Below are 22,943 nucleotides of genomic sequence, written 5' to 3' on the forward strand. Positions count from 1 at the left end.
CAACAAAGCCTGGGCCGCAGGGGACGGCGATGAGCGGGGTGTGCTTGAGAGGAACGGCTTGGGGAGAGGCTCGGGAGAAGGCGGTTGGGACAGTGGTGGCCATGGGGAGCTGCTCTGGTGGGAGAGGATTGGGTAAGCATTTCCTGCGCAAAAGCGCTGTCCCTCTAATGCACAAATGACACCTTGGTCAAACCCATCTCCTCTGGCTTCTCTCTGAGGATGAAGGCGATGGGGGCCTGATAACTCTGGAGAGATGGTATTAAATCGTTCGCTCCCTATTATGGCTTTGTCGGAAGTGGTTTTATTGAAAGAAACCTCTCCCACTGCCTCCGGGTCCGAGTCTTCCAGTCGCTCTGTAAGTCAGGTTTTTCTCTGTACTCCCGGCTCAGAAGAATTAGTCTCTGATCTCAGAAGGAATGATGCAATGCTAATTGGGTCTTCAAATGATTAACAATCAATCCAAAAAGCCTTCGCGCCTGGTCCCGCACAGCAAGAAGCTTTGGGGGTCCGGAGTCACCCCAGAACCAGTCCCTTCCTGTAAGGCCCTAGCAAACTAGCAGGAGAGACACAGCTAACAGAACTGGTGACTGCCATTAACGATGACCGTGTGTTGTTAATTTACCAGACGCATAAGGAGACCCTCTGGGATTGCAGACGCCTCTCCTCTCGGGGAGAGGATGAGGCAGACGCCTCAGAAATTAGTACCTCCTCGGCGGTACCAAATCCCAAACCCATTTCAACCTGGTAAGTGGAGCAGGGCTTCCTCAGACACTGATGGGGCACCTGCTATGCCCCTGGCGCCGTTCCATGCACGGTGGGCTGGCTCCGCAGCAGACAGACACACCTAGTGTGTCAGAGGATAAAAGAGAGAAACTTCCTGGCCCCAGGTGACGGGGAGGGTGCCGCGGATGAAAAGAGGAACATTTTTTTTATAAGATGGCGAGGAACGGTAAGAGCTGTGACTGACTGTCTGCCCTAAGCTAGGCTCCCGGCCAGGATTTACAAACAGCGGTCCACTCAAACCTCACGGCCACCCTTTAAGGTCAGTGGCAACGTGCCCAGTTTACAGGTGAGAAAACTGAGACTGAGGTGCGAGGTGACCTGCCCGAAGTCACACAGTCAGGGAGAACTGGGGAGGGGTCTCCAGGCCAGCCTCGCTCCAGAGAGCCGGTGACCCTGCGGGGACTGTGGCTTCTGCCCGCACGGTGCCCTCCCCCTCCCCCGCCCCCGGCTGGCACGGCACCAACTACCGAGCAAACCAACAGGAGAAATGCCAGCAGGCGGCCTGCTTCTGAAAAGCCCACTTGTGACGCTCCTAATTTCTCCATTTAACAAAGTAGCTTTTAACTCAAGTGGGGAGGCTGGGGAAGCAGGCTTTCAAGTCCTTCGGAAGGACACTATTTAGCCACAAGTACCTCTCAGTCACTCCTGCAACGGGCGATTCTGTTGTCATCTGAGTGAGTCAGGAAAATGTTACTGGGCTGGGTTTGTAAGTTCTCCGAGAAGCGCAGAAGACCCTACAATCCCGAGCTGTGATTGTCATTCTTGCTCTCGTCATCACTGATGTCTCAGAGTTGAGACCTTACTGGATGTAAAGATACACCACGCTCCTACCTACAACCTTCCCCATTCATTCTGATTTGGAAGAGTGGAGTGCTTAGTACACCAACAATTCACAAGGAACCACCGTCTTCCAAATCAGCTCTGTAACCAGCTGTACCTAAATTGGTTTGAATCACGAATCCGCAAGTATTTCTATATTTAGAGATGAGGCGTTTTACCATCACACAAAGCCTATTATTTCATAGATACAGCAACATTGGCTGAAAAATGTATTTTACTTAGAGGAAATCAAATACGCAAATACTAGGGGAGCTGTGCAAATCAGTAGGACATAAACGTTGTGCAGAATAGGAAGAGTTCACTGCACTGGAAGCACACGATTTGGCTTCTGCTGACAGAGTCTTTATGAAATGCTAACACTTATTTATGTGGTACCAATGATGGATGATCTGAGAGTTCTCAAAGGTAGTTTAAAAATTGGGAATAGCACAGCGCATTACGTGAATTCACTGGTCATGGATGCCAACGTCATCAACAATTTTTAAAAAGATCCCCACGTGAGCTATGGATGGAGGAGGAAAGCCTGCCGATCAGAGCTGAGCAAGGGTTGGCCGTCCAGCTCTCGACGGTGGGGGGAGCCCAGGGCACATGAGCATCTAAGGGAAGGCGATCTGGGAGGATCGCCGGGGGCCTGCAACAAACACACATTCATTCAACCAACCAACGTGTATTTATTGAGCGCCTACGGTATGCCAAACACTGCCAGGCACTCACAATGCAGAGCCGTGCCACCCTTCTACTTCAAGAGGGAAGAAGTCGCCCGCGTGATCGGTGCTGACGAGGGCGGAGCAGGTGCTGGGAAGCACGGGAGAGACAGCCTGCATCCCGGGGGCAGGAAGGGATCCTGCGCTGATTCCCAGAGGAGGGGCGCACCCTTCAGGGGGAGGTGACAGAAGAGCCAGGCCAAGCCGTGGAGGCAGTAGAGGCTGAGGTGCCCTGGATGGGGGCCCGGGGGCCCAGGAGGGCAGGAAGAGCCCCGGGTCAGCGGGTCCAGTGGCGAGAGGCAGGGTGGGGAGACCCCCACTGGTCCTCTAGGGCTGAAAGGCAACTGGGTGATCTTTGATCACAACAGGTGACTAACCTCTGCGGAGCACAAGGTCATCCTGGGGAGGCCAGCCTGGAGGTAGAACGGCGCTTTCCCAGGTGCCGCAGATCCAACAGCCGGCCTTTCTGGACTAGCAGCTGCCCGTCATTAACCCGTCAAATCCCACGCACAGGCTGGCGGAGAGCTGCTTGTTCAGGTCTGTGTGCAGCCAACACGGGGGGCCCTGGGTGCAGCACTGAGCAAGCGTCTTTCCTTTTCCTTTTTAATTCCCTCGGCCAGGCCTGGAGATTCAAAGGCAAACGAGACATGGCCCTGCACTCAGCGTTCACAGCCTATTTCAGGGAATGAATTTTGCCTATAGAAGCCTTCCTGGATCGCAGTGGGCAGAGTCCCGTGAGAAAGACCTCTCACAGGCCCTTCCTGACGGCCAGCGTGCCCCTGTCGACCAGAGGGGCTGCTGCCGGCCAGCCCTGCCCCGCTTCTCTAGTTTCGGGTTTGACTTCTGTGCGTATGGGCTGGGGGAACATCTTTGGGGGCAACAGTTTTAAAAAGCAGATAAATACATGTCGGAAAAACACACCGGGTCAGCAGGCTTTTCAGCTTCCTGCCCGTGCGGGGAGGGAGCTGTGGGAGGATGAGCTCGGAGCACAGAGGTGGATGCAACCAGGGCTCCCACGGCCCCCGCCCCCAGGAAGGCCCAGGGAGAGGGAACGGGGCTCACGGAGAGGCCGCTGGCTTTCCTGGGACCTGGGCCAACCCGACACTGACCGGAAGCTTCTGACGGGCATCACTTGGAAAAGTGGACCTGCTGTCACTTACACACGGTGTGGTAAACAGTCTACAACGATATGGGCTCAATGCAGAGAATGTGATAAAAGGGATCAATGAGGAGGAAAACCAGTAATTAAACCATCTAAACCGAAGCTGAACATATTATCATTTTAAGGTTACCAAAAAAACCCCAACCCTGTAAGTGTACGTGCCTGAGGCCCAAGGCGGTGGCCTCTGACTGTTGGCTTGCGACCCATCACGCGTGTTACATGATGGTCACATGGGGGAGGGTTGACACTGTGAACACGGAGCAGCCGCGATACTCACATCACCTCCAGGCGGGCTGTCCTGGAGTCGTTCCCGCCCTCAGAGATGACTCCACAGGTGTAGTCTCCAATGTCGCCCGACCACGTCTGGCTAATGAGGAGGGACCCGTCCTTCTCCACCACAATCCTGGAGCTGCCAGATGGGGTGATGATCACGTTGTCCTTCTTCCACACGTAGCTGTGGGTCAAGCAGAGAGTCCTGAGTTAGGACCCCAGTCGCTGATCCTTCCCTGTCTGTTAAAAAGCAAGCAGCTGGGGCTTCCCTGGTGGCGCAGTGGTCAAGAATCCGCCTGCCAATGCAGGAGGCACGGGTTCGAGCCCTGGTCCGGGAAGATCCCACATGCCGCAGAGCAACTACTAAGCCCGTGCGCCACAACTACTGAGCCTGCGCTCTAGAGCCCGTGAGCCACAACTACTGAGCCCACGCGCCACAACTACTGAGCCCACGCGCCACAACTGAAGCCCGCGTGCATAGAGCCCGTGCTCCGCAACAAGAGAAGCCACCACAATGAGAAGCCCGCGCACCGCAAGGAAGAGTAGCTCCCACTCGCTACAACTAGAGAAGCCTGTGCACAGCAACAAAGACCCAACACAGCCATAAATAAATAAATTTATTAAAAAAAAAAGCAAGCAACTGATGACCTTGTGAGTACAGTAAAAACCGCCAAATTGTGCTCTTAAAAGGGTGATATTTAATACTATGTGAATTACATCTTAAAAAAAAAAGGAAACGTGACCAGATGTCTTGTCACAATACAAAGATAGATGCTGAAGTTAAAACAGGACAAAAAGACAAGTGCAGACATTCGTCTGTCTTTGGGTTCAGGACGGGGAGTCTGAGGGCTCCTGACCACCCGTGTCACCACTGCAACTGTACCTCCCGCTCCTGCAGGAAGGTCTCTGGGGGACAAGAGTGTAGCCTGGGCAGGGGGCAAGGTCCCCAGGGTGTCCCCGTACACGTTTTCTTAAAATCCAACCATTCTGGGGACTTCCGTGGTCGCAGAGTGGTTAAGAATCTGCCTTCCAATGCAGGGGACGTGAGTTCGATCCCTGATCAGGAAACTAGATCCCACATGCCGCAACTAAGAGTTCGCATGCCACAACTAATGAGCCTGCCAGCCTCAACTAAGGAGCACACGTGCTGCAACTAAGAGCCGGTGCAACCATAAATAAATAATATAATATAATATAAATAAAAATGTTAAAAAAAATCCAACCATTCTGGCAGACTGTCCTTAAAACTGCATCTCTTTCTCTTGTAATCCCTTATGACATTTTAGCACTTTTTTCTTTCCAAATGTAGACTCCACTAAGAGCCTGTCCAGCCCCCCACTAGTCACGGCTGGATGAGATCAAGGTGCTGGCTTTCCTTTCCAAAGTCCTGGATTGGATTTCCAGAATGCACCCCGTTCTTTAAAGGCTTAATGCACACAGAGCACAGACATCTACAAACTGCTCCTCTGCAGTTACCCCCAGACAGAGCAGGATTGTCTCCACCAGAAAGAAGTGAATCAGCTGCTCACTTGGGGAGCAGCATTTGGCGGCCAGTGTCCCTTAGGGCCAGGTGCTCCTTGGGGCAAAGGAACCCAGGACAAGGGGTGCCCCAGAGGAAGCCGCCTACTTCCTTCTCAGGAGGGAAGCTCCGATTTTGTCTGTTTAATCACACTAAAGAAGTTACAAGAAAACCACAAAGGTCTGAGGGGGGTTTCTGGTGTGCCCTTAGGGTAGCAGAAAACTGGCTCATTTGTCCTTCGTTCGGTGACACTCCCAAGTCCTTTAGAAACGAATGAATTCCTTCCTAGAATCCTAGATTTCTCCAGGTAATCTCTAACTTGTTGGCTTTCGTTTCTTCGTTTTGCATTCAACATTCTTGTAACGAAAGCAAACTTGGTTTCTGAGCTCTGGGGAAACTCCAGAGAGACAGGTAGAGATGTGGAAATTCACGATTTGTCAAACACCTGCCCAGGAAGAGTGAGGAAACAGCTTAGTCTCCGAGTCCGGTGAGTAACGTATGTAAACGTCGACAGCCACCTCCCTCTGCTCAGTGTGAAATGTTCCAGAAAGGAGGGCATCTTGATTCTATCATTTGGCTAACTGCATGCCTTTGGGGCTAAGGCCAGAGTGAAAATACTAGGATGACTGCATCTTTCTTTCTAGATTCATTTTCAAGGCTGGTTCTGAAAATTAAAAACTATTCTGAAAGGGGCAGCCCTTTGGGAAGAAGCTCGCCACCGACAGCCGGCTGTGTCTGCTGCCGCGTGTCTACCTGGGCTGTCACGTTCTTCATCACGACCGTCTCCGTCTGAGTCAAACAAAGACAGGTGTCACCACCCACTTCTTGGCCCTTCACGTCCTCTGGGTCCCCTGGTTCCCCGCAGTTCCCTCTAAGTGTGTTAGATAACCGCAGGTGCCTTTCTTCCATGCGGAACTCCCTCTCCCCATGACACGGTGGCGCCATCCTTGGAGTAGAGAAAACCCCTCGAGGCTAGCACAGCCCCAGCACAAACACTGCTGAAATCCCATTCGATCCCTCTGGATTTTTCTCTCATTAAGTATCGGCCTCTGACAAGTACGTTTTACAGATAGTGTATTAACCTTGGCAGAAAAATCATGAAAAGCTGTATTGAAGTCATGAAGTGGAACATAGCTCACTGTAAATAATACATAAGGCTGGAGTGGAAAATGGGATTTGTGTGATTAATGATGGAGCCCAGACTGTAAGATGCTCTAATCAGGGATCTGTGGCTGGAATCAAAGTTTCTGAAATTCTCCCTTCTCATCTCTACTTCAGTTCCCCAGCTCCCAGAATACTAATGAGCCCCAAACGTTGTAATTGACCGAGCTGACCGGAGAGAAGTGCGGGGGTCGTGGGTGGTCCCACAGTGCAGCGTGGCCGTGGTCCCCTTAATCACCACGCGGTCCTCCGGAGGGTTCACGATGGACGTTCGATCTGGAAAGACACAAGTCGCGACTCAGACAAGATTACGTGCCTGAGCGTTTCCTCCCTCAGGGGGTGACGAATTGGTCATCTGACATCAAAACCTCCTAGTTTTCTCTTAGCTCGGCAAAACCAGTGCACATGGAAAGCACCCAGAAACGTTCAGGGAATTGAAAGCAAGCCTGTCCGCCTCCCCCAGCCCGTCTCAGGTCACTCCCGGACCTCAGACACTCCGGAAGGAAACAAGAAGGAAGATCGTATGCAGACGGTGAGCGGGTTCTACACCCTGGATTCTTTGCCAAGATTGTCAACATTCTGGTAATTTCTACTGTCTACACAGCACGTCATGACTTTGCAAAGTGCTTTCATTTATGCTGTTTCACTTGGTCCTCACAACAGTCTTGTGAGGGTTGTGATAATCCTTTTCCCAGTCATCAGGAAGGAAAACTGATACAAGTACAGGGTCTTGCCTGATGCCACGGGGCCAGTAAGCAGTGGGGCCTGGTGCCAGGTGCAGGCCTGCAAGATCGTCCGGACCTGCGGCCGCCCGACACTCCACAGCTGCCAGGGCCAAGGCCCTGGAGACGGCCCTGGGGTGTGTGTCCCCACGCTGCACACCTCTCGGGAGGGCGCCGCTCGGGCACCAGGAAAGGAGACGGAACTTGGAGCCATGAGACTGGGTTCAGAGCCCAGCCCGACGGCTTACCAGGGGGCATCCAGAGAAACGCCTCAGAGCTTATTAGTTTTCTTGTCTATGAAAGGGGGTGCTGCTACACTCACGCTGGGACAGAACAGAGTAGCTGACGCCTGGGAAGACCCCTGCAGGCCACACAGCACTGCACCAACCAGTCTAGGGCTATTATAATTTTGAATCTCAGCAGATCCACAAAATTTTCCGGTGAGGGACCTACAGAGATGCAGACGTCAGTTTTCCACAAGCTTTTAAATTTATGGTTAATTTTTGGGGACACTGGATGAATCAGATGTGGTTGATAGAATAGACCACCAAATGGAACAAAAGCTCTTTTTCAGTGCTTAACAATATTGGAGGATTTGGATTCATTCCTTTTAAACTTGTGATATTTTTAGAACACCTAATAAATGAGAAAGGGTCATTTATCGAAGCGGACCAACTATATCAGAGGAAACGCTAAGCAGACATGAAACAAAGCCCAGTTTAGGTTTTCCTCAAGGATGGCATTTTAACAAGTTAGTCACTCAGGCAAGTTAAAAATTTCTCTCCTCGTATAGACGGCTTTACAAAAACCTATTAGTGAGCACTGACTGTCTCTTGCTTCTTTGAACAATAATTTTTTAGTGATACAGGTATGGATGAAGCAGAGAGAGAAAAGTTTATCAGCCAGTGAAGCTAAACACCTGGTAATCCAATCCTTATGTTCTGGAAGACAATTTATTCTGCATTTCAGAAACCCGTGTTATAGATAAAATAAAGAGAAAGAAAAGCTGGAGGAACCACAAAGATCCTTCAGTTCTCTCCTAACATAGAGGAAACATCCACATTTAATAGACGAGGAATGTTTTAGTTGGCTATAACGACAGTATAGAAAAAATGCTTTCTCTGGGATTTTCAACCTGGGTCCACTTTTCTTACGTGATGCTTATAAGATTAGCCAACCTATCAGGTTTTTTTTTATTTGAGCTAGTTTTGGGGGTAATATCCCTACTCTACTGAGGTTAAAAAGTTAATCTTTTCTCTCTCCTGAAACGTCCCCATTAAATCTTTGAAGACATTTTCTAATTATTCTTTCAGAAGCTGAAAAATTAATTACTCAACAGATTTCTCCAAATTAGTTGTAAAAATAATGATTCTCCTTTGATTGGATTAGCGAGTCCAAGGGCATATATTGACATCCCCGAGCACAGATGACACGCCGATTAAACCATTATTAACAGAGAGCTGCACACGGGCTGTGGTCCTTACTCCACACGGTGAGCGTGGCAGACGCGTTCAGGGAGCCCTCGGAGTTGGCTGCACAGCACGTGTAGTTGCCGGCATCCTGGATTAGGACAGGGGTGATCTGCAGACCCCCAGACTCAAGGAGCGTGAACCTGGGAATTCGCACAGAGCCACTGGCCAGAATGTGGTTTCCTGGGGACGACAGACAAAACAGCAACGTGAGAACTGCAACGTTCGAGAGAAGGTAGTGCTCTGGCCGCACCCAAGAAGATAATGTGAGGAAATAATCAGAAGGAAGCGGAAACGTGATGCACAAAAGTAACCAAAGCAGTTCGCTTTAGCGTTCATCAGAATAACAGAAACCAAGAGCATCCTACTCGTCCAATGTTGACAGATTTGGTTACACAAGTTATGAACCATGTATGTGATTGTTTCCTTTGGGTGACTGATTCTGAGTTTTCTTTATACGTGTATGCATTTGAAAACTTTCTCTATGAAGCCATTATTACCTTCTAAATCAGGAAAGACAAAAGAAAATATATAAAATGAAAGAACCCCTCTTTCTGATTAATCTGTAGGTTCCCAGATCTTCATAAGCCACGGCCCCAGTGCACGAGTCATACCTGAGAGCTGGGAAGCCACCGACTGGTTTTCTGGGAGTGAAAAAAGATGTAAGTTTTGACGTTTCTCCCAGATCCAGTCCCCTAAGCATGACCAGTTAATCGATGAGGATGAACCCAACTCAGCCGCGGTTCGTTAAGGACAGACTATGTGCGCTGTTCGTTTAGTGGCAGGTGTGCTGAATGTGTGGACAGGGCTGCAGACGAGCTGCAAAGAGCCCAAGATGTGACACCACTCCTCACAGGAGCTGAAACTACAGTCGGATTAAGAGAGCCACACACGTCAAGCTGCGGAGGACGCAGGCGATCCTGTGCTAGAGCAACTTTCTTAGAAATGAAGGCGGATGTAGTCTTGACTGTGACTATTACCAAGGAAGCACTCCTGCATTCACAAAGGGGAAGCTGCGGCTGAAATCCAGAGCCCGTCGGGCCCAGGGCACCCGGTGAAGGGCTTGACGGAGGACCGCACCATTCACACGGCGTACAGAAACGTGCTTCCTCTTCCGGGCTGTGAGCTGCACACAGCTTAAGGGGTCTTGCGCGTCTGACCTCTCCCCGTGCCCCTAGCATCGGCCCCTGGTGGGTGCTCAGTCAATGGATTTTTACTCTTTACCGAACGAATGAGTGAGAATGACCAACACAACGCGGGGCCGCTGGGCTCACTTGCTGCGTCGGCCGCGCCCTGCAGCAGGAGCGAGCGCCTACCTCTCCTCCACGCGATGGCCGGCCTGGGAGCCCCGGACACCTCACAGCTCAGGACGGCCGTCGTCCCGTCAGTAACCGTGGTGTCCGCCGGAAGCTGGGTGAAGGCTGGGGCGACATCTGGGCAGAGGAGGTGAACAGTGAAATATTCAGTGCGTCGTCCCTCGGAAACGCTCAAGCCAGCCTGGTGGAGTCATCCACCTGGGCTTTTACAGAACTAATCACAGAGATAACTGAGCGATGAAAAATGAAAACCTCTCAGGAAGACTGCAGCCCTCCACCACCCGTCTCCCAGGCATCACCATCTTTGTTTACAGCCTGAAGAGAAATACGGTCTCGTGACGTAATGGACACACAAGTGGGGAAGAGCAGGAAGAACTGTTTTGACCGACGTTAAAGAGAAGAGAGATGTTTATTTAGATAAATCAAACAAGCTGCTTTCATTAGGTAAAGAAAAAGGAAAAAGCTAGTTTCTGAATATCCTACATCGTCCTGAAGATGACACTTTGACACTTCCTAGGATCCGTTCTGAAAGTTAAAACGACCAGATTCCAAGGGCTTCAGAGAAGAATCCCTGGGGGGAGCGTTGGGTCTTCCTGTTCACGGGGGACTGCCCGGGCCTCCAGCTTCCAGCAGCCCTGAGTCAGACCCAGGAAGACAGCGGCAGCTCGGGCCGGCTTCGGGGAGGACTCCGCTGACTCTGCACTACTTTGCGAAAGATTAAGCCAGAACCCCTGAGTCCCAGCCGTGACCTGCAGTGCCCAAATCCTGTGTCGGGGTCCCTGGGGTGCCTGGGCCAATGCCCCCGGGGCAGAAGCGGGCAGGCCCAGTGGACCCTGGGGCAGCCGCCCGCCTCTGCCCTCCCTCCCCGCTGGGCGTCCACCTCTGGTGCGAACCCCTGGATGACGTGGGGGCCCCCCGACTGGTCTCTTCCGCTCGTCCCCTCACTGTCCCCCCACACCAGGTGCGGAGGCCCTCTGAAAGCTTCAGACGACGCCCGGCCAGTGCCCACCTCAGAGCCGCGAGGCCCCACTCGCCCCCTTTGTGCCCGCACACACCTGGGCCGGCCTGTCCCTCCACGCATCTGTCGGGCCCCTGCAGCTCCCACCTGCACCGTGGCACGCACCTCTCCAAGGCTCTGCAGGGCAGCGTCCTCCCCACCTGCAGGCCTCAGCTCCAGTAATAACCCTCTCATCTCAGAGAACCCAGCCCCCTGCGCCCGCCCTCTAACGAGCTTCCCTGGCCGCTCTGGGCCTCGCCTAGTCTTCCTCTGTAGGGCCCCCAGCGCCCTCGGCCGTCTCTCCCCTCCCCCAGGACCCTCCGTCCTGGAAGCACGAGAACCTGTTCTTCACAGCATCCTCTCAGCTCTGTCCCCGCGCCTCACGGGCCCAGAGTAGCTGACACAGGTGCTCACTAAACGTTTGTTAAGTGAACGAATAAATATTGATTGTTTTAAACACTACTTTTCTTTCACTAAAAGTACTTTAATTAAAAAAAATCCCTTTTGCCAAACCCCGTACTTACAAAACAGACACGCAGCGTTACCATTATCACACATTTATTTGTTCACTCTCCAGTTGTCACGGTAACCAGGTGAAGTAGCACTTTCATTTAAATTTCCAAACCGATCCTCCTAAGAACCCTGTGAACTGTGCTGGTGGGTTCCATTTTGAAAAGAAAACTGAGTCTGAGAGAAATCGGGTGATCTGCCCTGGGTCTCTCCCGAGAGCAGCGTCTGCAAACCACCAGCCTGGGCCTAATCCAGCCTGTCCCTGCTTTCGTAAACGGAGTTCTGTGGAACAGCCACGTCTGCTCAGAACCGTCTGCGCTGCCTGCAGGCCACGACAGCAAGGTGAGGAGCAGCAACGGAAGCCACGTCCTTCAAAGGCGAAAACAGGCACCATCTGGCTTTGTACAGAAAAAGCTTGCCCATCCCTGCCCTACAACATCCACTGTTCCAAACAGGCTGAAATCATTCTAATTGATCAAAACACAGTTTTTGGCTTAAGTCCCCAGTATTATCTCTGCTGCTTGAAGTGATACTGGTTTCCTATGCTCCACAACGGAGGGGAAATTTGACCCCCGGCCAAGGCTGGAGGAAATGACCCCTAGTTTACCAAAACATATGCGTGAATATTTCAGGATTGCGTCGGTCCCTTCCTACTTCTGGCTGACGAGAGCCACTGGCCACGCACACGCTGACCAGTCTGCTTTCTCCGATGGCTCTCAGCATTTTGCTTCCAAAAGGGCAGACGTGAAAGGTAGGGTTCCCTAATCACTAAATCCTACTTCGTTTTAGAAGAACAACATTGCGACTATGGGAGATTAAAGAGAAAACCCGCAAATATAATAAAAACCTTTACCTTTACTTCATTTTTCAGAGTGCCAAAGTATTTCTGTTACTGGGACAATAAAAGAAAGTCACAAAAGAACTATAATTGGTCAATAAAACTAAAATAGAGAATGAATATAAAAAAATGGAAAAAAGATCCAAAGAAAAAGACTCGGGATGAGCTGCTGTTCACTTAACCGTCTTTCCGGTTCTGTCCAGAAAAATGGCGAGTGTGTTCCTATGTCTCAGCAAAGCGGTGTGTTCAAGGGCTGGGAAGGTCAAGGCTCCAGAGGGCCGGGGGGAGCGCCGGGATGGGGGTGCTCGGGCTGAACAGACACGGGCGTTTTCTGACATGTCCATGGGGCGAGGACTGGGGAGGCCGGCTCAGCAGGGGGTAGTACTCACTGGTGACGTCCAGGTAGGTGTAGGTCTGGACCTCCCCGCCCTCGTTACTGGCGAAGCACTGGAAGATTCCTGAGTCCTCCGGACGCAGCTTCTGGACGCGCAGGCCTCCACTTGACAGCACGTGGTATCGAGGGCTCTGGAGCTTGTTGATGGAGACCGCGTCCTTGAACCACCGGAGGGTGGGAAGAGGGGCCCCTGTGCAGAAGTGAAACAAAAATCGTTAAGCTTCAAGAACTCCTTACGTGAGGGCTAAACGGCAGTATTTCAACGGGCATTTTCTCATCTAGTCGTCCCTCCCAGCACCCTGTGAGGCGTCATTTTTCTCATCGTATGTGAAGACGGGGAGGGAGAGGCCCGAAGGGGGGCGGTGTGGGGCAGCTGCAGACCCTTCCGGCTCTTCCCACGCCTGTGCTCTTGTCCAGATGGTTCTGGCCGCGACTGACCTCGGGCAGGGCTGGGAGGAAGGTCTCTGTCTCTGCCTCTCGGGCTCGGGAAGGGTCACCAGGGCGGAGACTGTGCCACTCGGCAGAACACTTAACCCCGCCTTGTCCCCGCAGGGAACAAGGGTCACAGCGACCTCAAAGGTGGCTGTGAAGGTTAATTGGGTCAGTACACGAGTACCTCCTGGGGCCCGGCCCATGGCGCGCGCGGACAGAGCCGCTCGCTGCTCGTCGTCACAACTAAGGCCAGTGCCAGCGCGCACCGGCTTGGCAACAGCTCTAAGGAGCGGGATATCGCTGACCACCCGCTAGCGCGCCGTGCCGGGGCAGTGATCGATTAGGTAAAGGAATAAGCACAGGAGGCGCATCTGGTTCAGGCTGGGGAGACACGAGAGGTCCACGCTGTGGCTGCAGGAAGTCACCTTGGCCCCCGACCCTGTACCCAAGAGCGGAGTGAGCTGAGATCACAGCCAAGACTTCGACCAAGAGGGCGAGGGCCACGCTGAGGCTCGGGGCCCAGCTGCCCCTCCTGGGTGCCCCTTCCTCATCCTGATGATGTTATGGGGCAGACCTAGGCCTCCAGGCCGTGAGACGAGTTGCTCGCGGTCTCGCCACCTGGAAGGAGGTTGAGGCTGGGGTCGGATGGGGCGTATGCAGCGGACAAGGTCACTGGGGAAGAACCCAGGTTGTCGATGAAGGGACTGTCCTTAGCCCGGGAGCACGAGGACCTCTGTTGCTCGTCCCCCAAATGGGTGTGGTCAGTGCAGGTAACCAGGCGATGATGCACTATTTCCTGGCGGCCTCGCTGCATGGGACACACCGGGCTCCTCCTCTTGCTGGCTTTTCCGGGAGCCTCGGGGAACCAGCTGAGGGAAGACTGCTCCGTTCTCCTTCTTCCTGGACCTGAGCAGGGTCAGGTTATCCAGGGAGGGTAGACAAGGGAGCCCGTCCAGGGAACGAGACCACGGCCCTCAAGACAAGAGTTCTGGGCTCGGGGGGGCACAGTGTGTTTGTTCTGGCCCTGCGGGAAGTGCAGAACGTCTGGGCTTATTTCTGGATCTCAGATGGCGCTATGCCTCAGTCTCCCTAAATAGACAATGAATTTAAATAAAATATCTTGATGTGATTCATGCTGAAAGGCACACCCAAATCCCTTGCCTTAAGATGCTATGTAGGTATAAGATGTCTTCCTTAATAAATAAAGTTAATGTCGTGGAATATTTCAAGAGAAGGTATTCTCAGATTCTGTTCTTTGCCTAAATTATGCTTCCTGTCACTTTTCATTAAATCAGGAAATTAAAAAAAAAAATCCATTGCAAGGTAGAAGCATATGCAATCCATGTAAACTCTCATAAGAGCAATTACATGATGTAGTTTTCATAAAGAAGAACCACTTCACATGCTGCTATAGTTACATTGTTAAAAGGAAGAAGTAAATTACATGATGGCAATGCAAGGCTGAAAGACCCGTTCAGCGTATATTCATCAGCGTGTACTTAACAAGCAGTTTACTCTGCAGATATCAGGCCAGAGAAGCAACCTCTTGTCAAGGGGAGAGCCTAACATTGTCATTTATTGAAAAATAATTGTTCGTATATAGGGGAACTAGGAGTATATCTATTTTGGGGCGATTTAATGTCATAAACAGAAATCTTATCCCCACAGTACTGTAGATTCTCGTTTCTAAAACATAAGCGCTCTAAATATTTTGTAGCTTCACTTTCACAGAGTTGCTGGCCGTAAAAAGCTGGTGTTCATAGAGAAGAGAGAACAATGCAGCAAAGACTTCCACTTGAACTTCACAGGACTCTTCTCATCCCTGTCCTCGCCCGCCCTGAGCCCCAGCAGCGGGGAAGAGAAGCAGAGCAGGGATGGAGACGGCACCCTGGGAGCTGGCGGGACTGGGAACCAGAACCGGTAAGGAAATGACTCTTCTGGGCGGGAGCAGCTGTGGCAGAGGCTCAGTGGATGGAGGGGAGGGGAGGGGAGGGGACGGGAGGGGACTCTTGGCCGGACGCCCCTCTCTACGCTGACACTCAACACTGTCCTGAGTGGCACTCCCACTCCTTCCCAGAAATGGAAAGTGACCTGCAGATCGGTGGTATCTGTTCCGAGTCCCAGGGCCTTGGCTCTCAGGGTCCAGGCCTAAGCACTGGCTTTGGAGCTGGTGCCTGTGGGTTTCGATCCCGTCTCCACCAACACGTGGCCCGAGGCAGGCTGCCTGTCCGGGGCTCAGTGAGCCACGCCCCGGCGCCAGACCGCGGGCGGAGCTGAAGTGTCTCCTTCATGGTCCTGACTGCGCTTCGAGCGAGTTACTTAGCTTTGCTTCTTAAGGGGTGTTTTCCCGTGTATAGAGGGACGTAACGATCGCTCCCTTACGCAGCTGTCATGAAGATTTACAGAATTGTTAGGAATCCTCGCCCGCCAAACTCTTAGAAGAAAAACCCCACCCTTAAGATGAACAGGTGTTAACATAAAGGGTCCTTTTCCTTACTTGACAATCTCCAGAGGACTCGTGAAGTTTTGTTTGTGAAATCGCCACAGACAGCCCGTCTCTGTCGGGGCGTTTAGCGTAACTACTTGTGTGCTGGACAAGTAATGGGAACACAGGGACAACGAGGGGGGTGGAGGCTCGGGGCGAGAGGTAGAATTCCCTGAGTAACAAAGGAAAAGTCGACTCCAAGCTGAGAGGGCGGAAAAACAGAAGATTTCCTATCTGAGAAGTGGGAACGATCTCTCTTCTCTCAAGTGGGCGTGGTCACCAGTCCCGCTCACCCCACGGATGAGAATGAACTTCCTGCCCCGAGTCTTAGGGCTCTTGCAGAATCGAGCCTCTGAAGGGAGGCAAGGGGACAGGACTTCATCTCTCTCTGTTGGGACGGACAGGGTGAAGGCTTCCTTGCTGTTCCCTTGGGTAAGGAGTATTATCCCCGCTTTGCAGGTTACATGCCCAGCAACTGGGTTCCACTCCACGCCAACGGCCCCGTTTCTAATCACCACAGTCAACCTGTCGCTGTCCAGAGGACGGCTCTGCCCTGGAGACGCCATTTCTGTTCCTCCACCACGTCGCTGCTTGCCCTGCGGCTCCCGCACTCACCCACGGCTCCACACACGATGTCCACGGTTTCTTCCACTTCCACTAAAATCCGACTCTCAGGTTCCGCAGTAAAGTACGGCGGCTCTTTAAACAAGAAAAAACCAAAACAGCCCGTAAGCCAAAGAGGTGTATTTCAGAAGACCCTCACAGCCTGCAAGAGTTTGAGCTCCTTTTAAAAACTATTGTTGAAAACTTCATTAGTTACCATCGTGCACCCAGACTCGGAATTCGGTGCGCAGAGGCCAAAGGCAATTTACAGTCTAAGGTTCTGGAAGGCAAATTACTACTCAGGGCACTGGCTACTTTTCAGTTCATGGGCTTGAATAATGGAATGTCTTAAGTCACATTTTAGAAGGACTATCCCGTGAGGTTCATAAAGGTTTATATTTACAGCACAGTATTTTATAGCCTACTTTGCTTCAGTATCTAAACTAAACAACAACTCGTGAAGCATGTTAAATAAAGCACCGCAGACAGGCGCCCGGCCTGTTTCAGGGAACGGGGCAGCCTATTAACATATTTTTTAAAGTCTTAGCAGTTCTTCTTCTCCAAAATATAGATTTAATACTTCAGTGGAATGCAAAGTAATAGCTAAGAGAAGAAGAAAATGGGCCTCTCGTCCATCTTCAGTAGCAAAGGAAACCCCACCACTCGCATAGCTCCAGACACCCTGCTCGCCTTCCTGCTCAACAGCAAGACAAGCAGCGGTTGTTTGTATTAAACGATGAATCTCCTTGGAGACTAAACTGCAGTATTTTTCTCAGTTTATTCAGCAGGAATTCAACGGTGGCAAGGCCAAGTTCGAGGAGTATTAAGGTAGTAGTGATTTCATTATCATGATAACAAAGGGCCGTTGTATTCACTTTCTGTGTGATAATTTCTGGGCGCTGTCTTCCAGAGTGGTTTATTTCCACTGTAATTGTGTTGAATGTGGATACTACAGCTTGGCTATATCTTGTATGGACTGTATCGTTAAAACAGGGTGGGACCTAAAAGACCTAAAAGAGAAATGAAAACTTAGCATTTCAAGGAGATGATTAAGGAGACAAGGCTGAAGGTTCCTCGCTGGAAGCAGTCAGGTATCAATCCTGCAATTACCTGCATCGCTCAAGCGGAAACAATCTGCTGAAGGAACCAGTCTGGCTGAGGCCACGGCTGCAAATTCACTAGACGGAGGCAGATTCGCCACTGAGTTGTGTGTGTGCAGAGACCAGGCCTCAAGAAATACTGCAGAGATCCCACGTCTCTTTCTCAAGCTGGTCTTCACTGCTCACTCCTGCGTGCACACTCACGCGTGCACATTCAGTCGCGTCTCCTTCATCCCTAACAATGACAACAGCGTTGCTTGTGCTCTAACTACACAGCAGCTGCACCCTGCCGAGGCCCTGGTGTGCAGGTCACGCCCCGTTCTCATCAGCAAATGCTGAAGCTGATATCTACCCCTGTGGTCTGGTTAAAGGGATGTGCGGGGAATGGAAAAGAACTAAGTTAAAACATCAACATCTGCTATGACGGATTACAGTTTTCCTTTCTTAAACATTTTTATTTTGAGATCACTGGAGAGTCCCACGCGTTTGTAATACATAATAAAGATCCCTTGTGTCCCCTCAGCAGGGACATCTTGCAGAAACTATAGTCCAACCAAGATACCGACAGTGAAACGTGTAGCCTATTGTATTCAACGTTCCCGGCCCCCCAGTCTCGGTTGTACTCGTGTGGATGACTCAGTGCAGGTCTGTGCCTCCACACCACCGTCAAGATGCAGAACGGGCCCGCCACCACCAGGGTCCTCCACGCTGCCCTCTGTAACCACGCCCACCCCAAGGTCCCATCCTGAACCTCTGGCAGCCATGCATCTGCTCTCCATCTCTACAATTCTGTCCTTTCAAGAACGTTATATAAATCAAATGCTACAGTATGTAACCTTCGGAACTGGCTTTTTCCACGCAGCATACTTCCCTCGAGATTCTTCCAAGAGGAGTCACACTTTGGTGGGAAGAACCCATACCTATAGATATGCTCAACATCTACAGGACCAGACAATTCCCGAGGCACTGATTACAGAGGCTGTCTGGCACCCTGGCCGATGTCCCGGTGCTGCTGTCCCTCGCCCTGCAGTGCCCAGGTCTTCCCCAAGTGCTGGGGGGGAAGCCCCCAGGGTCAGAGACAACGGGTCCTCCTCACATGGGGACCTGAGGCTGGACCGAGCTGACGGAAGGCCTGGCTCTGGGGCTGCAGGTGCCTTAGGGACCCCCGGGCCTGCTCGGGGCGGCTCCTCTGCGAGCGCCGTCATCCCCGCCCGGCCAGTTCCACGGGCTCACGGCTCCATATCCTCTGTGGCCCCGAGCTCAGAGCTGCCAGGCTCCTGGGCACGTCCCGCCGGGCGGTCTGCCGGAGCTGGCCGAGCGCTGTGTGTCTCCTCCGCAGCCGACACCCAGGCAAGCTTTAGTGGCCAGGGAGGCCGGGTCTGCTCACTCACTTACTGGTTCCCCCGCCTCTTCCGGGAAGCCTTCCAGGTGCTGAGCACCCAGCGCAGCCGTGGGGCGGCCGAAGCCCTCCCAGACGCACGTGGCTTCCGACGGTAACGTCATCTCTCCCACGTCCGCACTTACCACTTCTCTCCCTGCTGACCCCGTATTCCAGCCCAGCTCAGCAGTGCCCTCGGCTACTTCCGCGTACACTTGTCTACAAGGAGAACAGTGGGGGAAAGCACCGGGCGGTTCACCCAAGAAAGACTGAGGTGACTGGTGGGGAGAACCTGCTGTGAACGAGTCATCCCCGCCACGGACTTTTCAACCACTTAATCGTCAAAGGGCAAGTGCGCGTCTCAGCTAATCAGCAACAACTCTGTCTAGAAAGGGTACCCTGCCAACGCAGGTGCACACTAGACTTAAAAATTTATCGCAATGGAGGCCAATAAAACCAGGGACTGAAACTAACACTTTCACCTCTTTTGAAACAATATGAAGCCGTCAGGAAAACGTTCTCATCCCGTGTGACACCGGCGTGTTAAGAAGAGGCCAGCCACGCGGGCTGTCCTCCACACGTCCCCCGGGGGCCACGGGCAGCTCCTCCAGGCAGCACGGCAAGCTCCAGTCCCCCGGCCTCAGAGCCTGAGGCAGGGATACCTCCCAGGCAGCCCCCAAATTAGGATCCCTCAGGCTCTCCTGCCCTTGATGCTGGGCTCTGGCTCCTGCACCATCCACCCCGCAACCCCGGCTCACGGCACAGCCCAGAGATGCCCCCTCTGCCGTCTGCCCTTCTCCCAGAGCGGCCGTCTCGGGAAGCGGCAGGGCCCGTGGTGTGCCCTTGACTCGCCACTGTCGTCCACGCTTGCATGCCTTTGTCCACTGGGGTGGGCAGAATGCCCCCAGGAGATGTCCACCCCAGTCACCGGTACCTGTGAACATGCTACGCTACGCGGCAGGGGAACTCTGTCGATGTGACCGAGGCCATCGACCTAAAAACGGGGAGATGATTTCAGAGCAGCGGGGCGGGCCCAGTCTCATCACAGGGACCCCTAAAAGCAGAGAGCTTTCTCCAGCTGGCAGCGGGAGCGACGGCAGGAGGGGAGGCCAGAGATCCGCGGTGTGAGGACTCGGCCTGCTGCTGGCTCTGAAGATGAAGGAGGCCACAGCCAGGGATGCCGGTTGTCTCCAGAACCTGAGAAAGACCCACCAAGAGCCAGAAAGGAAACAGGCCCAGTCCCACAACCGCATGAACTGGATTCTGCAGCCCCTGGGTGAGCCGGGAGGTGGATCCTCCCGGGGCCTCGGGAGAAGAGCCCAGCCCAGCCACAGCCTCGGCTGCAGCCTCGGGAGGCCAAGAACCGTGAGGCGACACATCTGTATTATTTTAAGCTGTTGAGTTTGTGGTCCTTTCTCACAAGAGCAACACAAAGGCCGTCACTGGTCCTGGCTCCTCCCCGTGGACCAGCCTTTCTCAAGTTGCCTCGTTGGCAAATTCATACCCATCTGCAAGGCCAGTCCTCGTGTTCCTTCTCCTGCAGCCGGGCTGGGTCTGCCCCACCCACGTACCCCTTGGGACCGATGACCCACGTCTGTGTGATGCGCCCACCACGCTGGAGGCTGCTTCAGGGAAGAGCGTGTCTTGGTCATCTCTGCGTCTTAGCACCTGCCATCATTTCTGAGAAGACACTTAGAAACCGCCCACTGGAGAAGAGAGAGAGGAGACGCCCACAGACTTCAGGACCCTGAAACTCCTTCGGGCGGAGACGCATCTAACTCGTCTTCATGCCACCCAGGCTGGTACTCCCGCTGGGTGCCTGGCACACGCTCTGCGCTGGTGAATGACAGGCGGGTGAGCGGAGAAGCAGAGGATGGCGGGGGAGCCTGGAATTGGACGGCGTGTGCGAGAGTTCACACCCTGCTCCCCAGACAGAATTCCTGCTCATCTCGGGGCACCAGGAGCTGAAGGTGCTGCATCCAGGGGCAAGTCACGCCAGCATCGTCTGAGGTCTGTCTCACGCTTCCTCTGGTTTTAAGGAACGGCTCTGTGATAGCTCTTTTCTGAGCTTTAATCAGTGGTAAGATGCCATGCGGATAAGCTCTCCAGTTGGTGACAGGACGCCGATAATGAATTTGGGAGCTTTACTAGGGGTCGTATGTGAAAACTATAAAAAAAGACATCTCAGGCTTTTCTTAAACCGATGTGAACAAGTTAGCAGGCAGGTGCTCTGTGAATCTCCATGAGGAGAGGACTATATGCTCCCTGCAAGATTCTCTTCTGGCCTGAATTGCTGTGAAAGCCCCTCTCCTGCCGACCCCAGGGGAGCCCCCTCACCCCCGCCTTGCTGAGTGTGTAAGCACTCGCCGTGTGCAGCTATAGCTGCCGCGTGAAGGGACTGCCTTCCGCATAAGACCCTGGACGCCGGGACCAGCAGAGCTTCGGGGAGGCCGACTCAGTAAAGACCTCCGTGTCAAGTGGAGGGAAGGAAGGAAGAGAACAGGAAGGAAGGAAGGAAGGAATCTGGGTTGCAAACAAACGTCTAAGAGATGCTCAGTCTCAGCTCTAGGGGAACAACTTCTCAGTCACGGTGCTGCTATCAGCAGAGAGGTGTTACAGGTAACTTGTTATTTTAATAGTAGTTCAGATATTGGAGTTTCTGCATGATGTATGTATAAAAAATCAGAATAGACTTGAGGTTTACAGAGAAAGCTCTGTACAACTGTCATGCCCACTCACCCGAGTTTCTGAGCGGGGGTGAAGAAGGCATTGCGCCCCGGGCAGGACACGTGTATGCATGGCCGCGCTGTGCGTGGGACCAGATCCGTCAGTCTGGACGGGAGATGGACCCGCCGTGTTTCACTGAGGTTGAGACGTTGCAGCATTGGTAAGAGGCGCCGTTTTGCTTCCGCCCAAGAAAGAAGAAATGCTTCCATGGGTCGTGAGACACATGCTGACTTCAGAGGCTGCAGGCGTGGAAGATGCATCGTGTCACCGCTGAACGTAAAGCACTAAGGGTGACGCGTGTCACCGCGGAGTCCTACCCACGGCTCCCAAAGCTGCCATTTCAGTCCTTCCGTGCCCGTTACTTCATATCGTCCTCACAACACGAGCCGGAATCATCTTCTGCAGCACCCACGTTTCACAGCCGTGGACGCTGAGGCCCGCAGAGGCCAGCGAGTGGTGCAGTGAGAACCTGGGCCCAGTCCCGTCTCCACAGCCTGTTCCGTCATGCATGCAGCATCAATGACCCACTAGAGTGTCCGCTCTCTGTAGGACAAGAGCTGGGACAGCGTCACTCCTCTGCCCGGTGAAAAGTCTGAGAGGTCACAGAGGCAAGTGGTGACGACTGAGGGAGTCCTGAGGGACACGCAGACCCACAAGGCAGGTAAGGAGGGACCCGGGCAGGAAAGGCCATTCATCCTAAGCACAGGTGCTCGGGGGTCTGAAGGGCGACGGTCCACGTCTTGGGTGGGCCTCCTTGAGAGGCAGATCTGAGACAGGGCTCCCTGCCAGTGGTTTATCTGGGAGGTGATGGGGACACCATCGGGAGGGCGGGAGGCCGGCTGTAAACGAGCGTGTCGCCAAGGTGGCCCCCGCTGTGGGTGACTGGGTTTACCCCGCGGGGAGACTCTGGAGGCCAGCAAAGACCCCAACCTCCAAATCACATCCCCACCTCGGGGCTGAGGACCCTCCGGTCCACGTGGCGCTGGACTGACGCACGCCGGGGGGTGTGGATGCCAGCACTTCCAGCTTGCCACATGGCGGGTGCCCTGGCCTCACCCAGGGGCAGCCCTGGCTCCAGTGGCCAGAGAACGCAGTCAGGAAACGGGCCCTGAGGCGTCTGTCCCATCGTGTGGGGTGTGCGGTGTGTGGGCAGGTAAGCAAACGAGCGGCGAAGCAACAGCCACAGACTCCCCGCAGGGCAGGTGGAGGAGACCGTGGACCGCCAAGCCCAGGAGGCCGCTTGCCCTGCCGTGTGGAGACCTCAGAAATTAAGCAACGCGGCAGCCGACCTGACAGGTGGGCTGGACAGCCTGTCTTGTCTCATCAGCAAGAAACAGGAGCAAACGGAAGCCAGTCTGTGTCTGCTTTCTTTCACCTGCACGTTCATGTCGATATTCGCCGCACGGTTCCACCAGCGACGGGGCCGTGGAACCGGGACCAGGGTTTCCTGGGGATCCCTCCCTCCACGATCGCTGGGCTCGGGGCTATAATCTCCCAAATCACTCCGAATTGACAGAGGCTCTTGAGGGCTTT

At 53.2% G+C, this 22,943-nt stretch overlaps 1 protein-coding gene across 1 annotated transcript in view; it reads right to left on the minus strand.

Moving 5' to 3' along the window:
* Nucleotides 1-22,943, minus strand: part of SDK1 (sidekick cell adhesion molecule 1) — an 816,979-nt gene that overhangs the window by 204,099 nt on the left and 589,937 nt on the right. Inside the window, exons 8-13 of the mRNA XM_079943718.1 lie at nt 16,218-16,301; nt 12,681-12,875; nt 9,947-10,063; nt 8,646-8,813; nt 6,613-6,715; nt 3,767-3,943 (exon numbers count right to left, since the gene is read on the minus strand). Of these exons, the coding sequence (XP_079799844.1) occupies nt 3,767-3,943; nt 6,613-6,715; nt 8,646-8,813; nt 9,947-10,063; nt 12,681-12,875; nt 16,218-16,301 (844 nt within the window). The remainder of the gene's footprint in view (nt 1-3,766; nt 3,944-6,612; nt 6,716-8,645; nt 8,814-9,946; nt 10,064-12,680; nt 12,876-16,217; nt 16,302-22,943) is intronic.

The sequence above is a fragment of the Stenella coeruleoalba genome (genome assembly GCF_951394435.1).
Source record: "Stenella coeruleoalba genome assembly, chromosome: 15".
Lineage (NCBI taxonomy): Eukaryota > Metazoa > Chordata > Mammalia > Artiodactyla > Delphinidae > Stenella > Stenella coeruleoalba.